Source organism: Orycteropus afer, unplaced genomic scaffold (genome assembly GCF_000298275.1).
Source record: "Orycteropus afer afer isolate SDZICR_OR568_19922 unplaced genomic scaffold, OryAfe1.0 scaffold00035, whole genome shotgun sequence".
In the NCBI taxonomy this organism is placed as follows: Eukaryota; Metazoa; Chordata; class Mammalia; order Tubulidentata; family Orycteropodidae; genus Orycteropus; species Orycteropus afer.
In genome coordinates this window covers 3,427,740-3,434,488 of record NW_006921622.1, presented here as the reverse complement: position 1 = coordinate 3,434,488, position 6,749 = coordinate 3,427,740, and the positions used below count along the sequence as shown (strand labels likewise).

General features: G+C 33.5%; 1 protein-coding gene across 1 annotated transcript in view; it reads right to left on the bottom strand.

Annotated features, from left to right (window-relative positions):
* Positions 1 to 362: 362 nt before the first annotated feature.
* MRC1 (mannose receptor C-type 1) overlaps positions 363 to 6,749 on the bottom strand; it is a 144,641-nt gene continuing 138,254 nt past the window's right edge. The window contains exons 28-31 of the mRNA XM_007936405.1: positions 4,999 to 5,112; positions 3,539 to 3,703; positions 1,471 to 1,512; positions 363 to 613 (exon numbers count right to left, since the gene is read on the bottom strand). Coding sequence (XP_007934596.1) covers positions 363 to 613; positions 1,471 to 1,512; positions 3,539 to 3,703; positions 4,999 to 5,112 — 572 coding nt within the window. The remainder of the gene's footprint in view (positions 614 to 1,470; positions 1,513 to 3,538; positions 3,704 to 4,998; positions 5,113 to 6,749) is intronic.

Here is a 6,749-nt window from a genome sequence, read left to right as displayed (position 1 = left end):
AGGTAACGTATCTTTGGAAGTTCTTTAAAGCACTTCAGTAAACTTAGTCGGCTGTTTCAGGGTTCTTAGAATCTACTTAAAATTGACACTACACACTGATGATGCTTAAGTGTTAGCATTGTTGTGCCACATATTGGCCTAAGATATTTTAAAAAGTTATAGGCAATATTATTATCACTTTTTTGTGAATATCTCTTGCCAGGCTAGAAAATGAGCAATTATTTCTTCAAGAAGGCAAATAAAAAAAAGACAGCGTGTGATACAGTACTAGTTTTTAAGGAAACAATCACATTGAATTAAAAACTTTAACATTTCAGTTACAACCTTATAAAATTCAAATACATCTAAATTACATTATGATACTAAATGACTGCATGTTCATTCTGTTCAATGTTACCCATGAGATCTTTTGTATCACTAGCTCCTGGAGTTGATCTACTGTTGAAATAGAGGGTGTTTTCAAAGGTGTCTTCTCGAGGTAGGTGCACACGTCTTTTCTTATAAAAGAAATATGCAGCGAGGCCAGCACCAGCCAGAATGAGAAGGATCACAATGACAGCTACTCCTGCCACATTGGAAGATGGTTTGGAAGGGCTCATCTTCCTTGGGTTAGCTATAAATAAATAAAATCATTAGAGAAAGGTAGAGGGAGGCATAATGTAAAATGCCATGGAGAACAATGCAATTTTACTCTTTGAAAAATGAAATTTCATGATTATTCTTTCAAGTGTCATTTGTCAAATAGAAATTCAGGACATAAAAATCTATGATAGAGAAGACTTAAAAGTTTAAGAATATTATTCAGTTGCCAGAATATGTCATTTTTCTAGTTGATCAGTGTTTTGAACTAGTTAATCAATGTTTTAAAAATATGCATCTTGTTCCAAAATAATTTGATGCTGCTTGCAAATACTCACTTTATAAGAACATCAAGAAAATAATAATAGAAAGCAAGCAAAACAAGAAGGAAAAGAAAAAAATAATAGTAGTGGGAATCTGAATTCATGAGCAGAACTAATAAACAAATAACATCCATAAGACTAATAAAAGGGTTGCAGGTAAGCCATTTTAGAGTTTATACTTTTTACCAGCCAAATATATATATATATATATGTATCATCAGTTACCTAAATACAAGTAGTACATAAAATTAATTTTAAAAAAGTTGCTCAAAACAAAAAACCACAAGGATTCCTAAGAAAAATTTCTTCAATGGGGTCTCATAAGAAGCCCCTTTATGATAGGCTAATGACTCCAATAACATCTTATGGTAAAAATACCAGCCTGACTGTTAGGCTTGTTTTTCTATAGCATCAATCAAAATGGTTGATAACAAAATGACAAAAGCTAGCACAGCCAAAGCAATGCTACTGAGAGTAGGAGGGAGTAAGAAGGGATTATTATGGTTCTTAAAATATACTGTATTAATGTATTATAGATATAGAATTTCAAATACAATAATGGTCTTACCTTTTGTTGTCATCATTGTTTGAGTAGGTTCAACATCAACAACTGTTTGTAAAAAAAATAATAATAATAATTGAATGTAGATAACTCACTGCGTCGAGTTGGATCTGACTCATCACGACCCTTCCTTGGGTTTCCAAGATGGTATCTCTATGGAAGTAGATCACACAATCTTCCTTCCTTGGAGCGGTTGGTGGGTTTGAACCGCCAGGCTTCTGATCAGCAGTCAAATGCTTTAGTGACTATTATTTGGTTTACAGATATGAGTAAACCTCCATATTTGGCTTATGGTAATATAATATGTATGTATGTATGTAAAGATACAGATACATAGATATGTTTTATGTCTGAATGAAAATGAGATGCTTTGAGTTCCATTTCTGTACTGTTATTCACCCTTATAATCTGCCCATAAGTAATGCATTCTAGGCTAGGAATTCTGAAATTGGCTGACTGAAGTCTAAGATATTACAAGATATTTCAATAAAAAGTGACATAAGATTCCAACATTGCACCAGAGGGAATGGTATCTTAAATCAGTTTGAAAATATTGAAGACCTGCACAATTTTAAATAATAAAATCAATAAGAACCATGACATAAAAAGATACATGCACACTCATGTTCGCTGCAGCAGTATTCACAACACCAAAAAATGATGAGAACAACCATCAACACAAACTACAGTAAGACACATGGAAACAATTAGTTCAAATGACTAATGGACCATGTGAACCTCAGCCTCCAGGACCCTGAGACCAGAAGGAAAGATGGTGCCCAGCTACTACTGCTGACTGTTCTGAAAGGGATCACAATAGAAGGTCCTGGACAGAATAGGAGAAAAATGTGGAACAAAACTCAAAATCATTTAAAAAAAAAAAAAAGACATGCTTACTAGTTGGATAGAGTCTGGTGGAATCCAGAGACTATGGCCCTTAGTCACTCTTTAGGCCTAGAATGGAATTATTCCCATGGATCAATTTTCAGCCAAATAATACACAGGTCTATAAGATGAACAACAGGGAGGTACCCATTCTTTAGAACTATGAACCATAGTAGATCAAAAGGTGAGCCTTTGCCCAAAGACAAAGTTCAGAAGGCAGGAAGGGTTAGGAAAGAAGGAGGAATGGAAATAAGAAACATAGGGAGGGAATGGGATGAGTGATGTTATACTGTGGGAATTGCAATCAATGCATGAAACAAAATGTATGTGAATTGTGGAATGAAATTGCCCTGTAAACCTTCACCTAAATCACAATAAAAAGTTTAAAAATAATAAAACTGCTCAGGGGGTTATTTTATCTTCTTCTTTTTTTAATCTGTTACCCAATTAATAAATTTAGCTCTTGAGAAAAATATTATATGAAGTGGAATGACATAAAAATATTATTAAGGTCCAGAGAGTGGTGCATTGTGGGCACTTGAACACAATTAATTCTCTCTATACCTTTCCTTAGGAGCTCTGGTAGCATAGTGCCTAAGGCACTTTACTGCTAACCAGAAGGCTGGTGGTTCAAACCCACCAGCCACTCCTTTGAAGGAAGGCTGGGCAATCTACTTCCGTAGTGATACCACCTCGGAAAGGTCGCTATGAGTTGGGTCTGACTCGATGGCACATAACAGCAACATAACAGCATACCTTTCCTTACATGGTCTGCCACTCAGCCTCAGAAGGAGTCTTTTATTATTTATTCTGTAATAAATGCTGCTTGCTTTCCAGAACCTTGGCCTGTTCTAGTTTGGGCTGGATGATTGCCTCACTCCTTTTCCCCTCATGCAGTAAGGCTTTGTGAACTGGTCCTCCCAACTGCTTGCAAGTTTGCAAATCCATATGCACAGATATTTCATTATAAATGTATTCATAAACCAGAATAATTATGTCAGCTAAGCAGGCAGAGAAAGTTGTTGCTTTCTCACTCTAGGCTCAAGACAGCAATTGATCACCATGGCAGAATAGATTTTCAGTTATTCAGGAAGAGAGCTGGCAATCATATAATCCCACACTTGACATCTTATTTGGAAGAAATAGTGGCTTATAAATATATGTACCATACAAAAAACTTCTTACTTACTTTTTGGTCTTTTACAAATATATCCTTTGTAGGAAGAACAATGAATATTATTCCAAAACCCAGAAGATGAAATTAAATTGACACAGTCATTGCGGTCACCAGTGGGGTCTCCTGTATTCCAGTTGACAAAGGATACTGGATTGTTGTTTATCCAGAGCCACATTCCTAATTAGCAAATAAAGCCAATAAAGAAGTTAAAAATAATCCATCTTAATTTGGAAATGGACAATGGAAATGATTGCATAGCATGATGAATGTAACGAATGTCTCTGGATCGTATATGTCAAACATACTGAAATGGTAAATACTTTGTTGCTTTGGTAGCACAGTGGTTAAGCATTCAGCTGCTAAGCTAAAGATTGGTGATTTGAACTCACCAGCTGCTCTGCAGAAAAAGATGAAGCAGTCTGCCTCTGTAAAGATTACAACCTTGGAAACACTACGGAGTGATTCCACTCTGTGCGGTAAGGTTACTGTGCATCAGAATCGACCCGATGTCTGTGGATTTGGGTTTTTCTTTGTGTGTGTGTATATACACACACATATATGTGTACATATATACACATACATATATATACACATATGTATGTATATATGTAGACATACACATATATATGTATATATATATGTGGGTATATATGTGTGTATGCATATACATACACGCACAAAGGAAAAAAAAAAATATATATATATATATTATTGTTATCTATCTACCTATCTATCTGGGTATATATTACCAAAACGAAACTCACTGCCATCGAGTTATTTCTGACTAATAGTGACCACCACTGGGTTTCCAAGGCTGTAAATCTTTATGGAAGTAGATCACCCCATCTTCTTTCCATGGAGTAGCTGGTTGGTTTGAACCACTAACCTTCTGGCTAGCAGTCAAGTGCCTTATCCACTACACCACCAGAGCTCATAGGCATATATATAACAATAAAATATTTATTTCAAATAATGCATCTTAAAATAAATTCAACTTATTGACACAAAATTTATAAGCATATTATTTTGTAGTAGAGTTAATAGTAGTTTAAAACCAGACTTTTAACTGGCAAAATTTTAATAAACTAATTATTACATGAAAAGAAACTGAGAAGATGCTTTTATACAGCTTTAGTTGAAAATTTAAAAAATAATAATAATACAAATATTTATACGTATCCTCCCTGAGCGTTTTTTTGGGGGGAGGGGCATAAGATAGAAAATGTTTAATAAATCTTCTTAAATTAACTTAGCTATAGGAGATATTCTTTTAATTACCACTTTTGAAAACAGCTTAATATGTGAATCATTTAAATTTTCAATCTTTATCTTTTAAATAAAAAATGACTTTGAGTTTTCAAACTTTTCACAAATCAGTCACTATTTAAGGCAAGAATTTCTGGAACTGAAAACTTTCTTTACATACAACAATTTGATTATTTGTGATTAAATAATAGGTCTGCAAAAATTACCTTCAACATTTCTGTACAATCCTATCCAAAAACTGGTTTTACTTTTAAGTGGCTCAACATGATATGAAAGAAAACTGGATTCAGCAGCATTTTCTATGGAAGCCAAAGTGGAACCTGCATAGCATAAAAGAACAAATTTGATGGATGTACATTTAAGTAGACTAAAATGTTTTTTAAATGACAGTATTGATATCAACAGTAATAAAAAACCAGCACCACATCTCCACTTAAAGGGAACAATTTCAAAGAGTGGACATTTACCTTCTCAGAATTTCAGTTTCTTTTCTGAAAATGTGTGTGTGTGTGTTTTAAAAACATCATCTGGGTACAAGGCACTGAAATAATTGTTGGTGGATGTATAAATATAAGTAAGACATAAAATGAATCTTAAGAAACGTATGGTTCAGTGGCAAGTAATAAGGAGAGAAAACGTGCAATATATTATGGAGATATTAAACAGAAAGATTTATTTTAGTGGAACAACTAAAAGGTAGCATGGTCAAAGCAGAACTTAAGCCATTAAGCAGAAGAACGGATAGGATATAATTCCAAGAGGAGGTAATAAGGATAAAGACAAAGAGGGGGAAACATAGAGCTTCTTCGGGAACAGGGATGGCTCAGTTAGACAGGAAAGCAGCAGTGATCTAGTCAATGGGCAGAAGAAGATGTAGTTTAGGCCTCACTGCAGAGGACAGGGGATTGCTATTTATGGTTTTGTGGTGCAAAAACACAGTATTTTAAAACAGCAGAGTGATAGAATGCATTTTTGGAGTATTAATCAGTTTAAAGTAAAAAAAAAAAAAAGACATTTAAAAACTGATTAGAAGATTTTTATATCAATAACCCAGATTAGATTAAGACTGATGCACTGTCAGAATTGAATTTTACAAAAAAGGAAAAAAAAAATATATATCTTTTAAATAATAGCTATAACTAATATATTTTAAGCACTTCATGCTAACCATTTTGCTTTAGGCTTTATAATTATGACTTCATGAAATTTTTACAACTTGAAATAGATACTATTGCTACCCTATTTTATCAATAAGAAAACTAAAGCACAGAATGTAATTAATTTTCTAAGTACAGGACACAACAATAACATGATAGTCTGATTCTTGAGGCTTTTCACTTAAATAGGCCCTACATCCCTCATTGGGGGTCCTTGGATTATTCTCCAAGTGATTGTTTTTATTATACTATTTCTTATTGCATTATTAAATTCATAGACAAAAGTCATTTCAAAATATTTTTAACGTATTTTTATGAATGAGTATTTCATTTTATTTGTAATAAAATATATCACCTAAAATTGAAAATGGAGTTTTCACATATTCACAGAAAAATTTAAAAGGAATCCTTTAGGCCAAAATGAAAAGACACTAAGTAATAACTTGAATCCATATGAGGAAATAAAGAGTAGCAGTAAAGGTGACTATACAGATAAATTAAAAGACAGTATAAATGTGTTATTTGTTTGTAACTCTTTTGTTTCTCTTATTTAAACACAGCTGCATAAAGCAGTGATTATAAACATGTGCTGATGGGCATACAGTGTATAAAGATGTAATTTGAATGACAGTAACAGCACAAAAGAAGGGAGAAGAAATGGAGCTATACAGGAACAAACTTTTGTATACTATTAAAACTAAATTAGGAGGCGGGGCAAGATGGCGGACTAGGCAGAAGGATTGCACAGACCCTCTTCAACAAAGAAAAGGGAAACCAATTAACACAGACACAGAAGATAA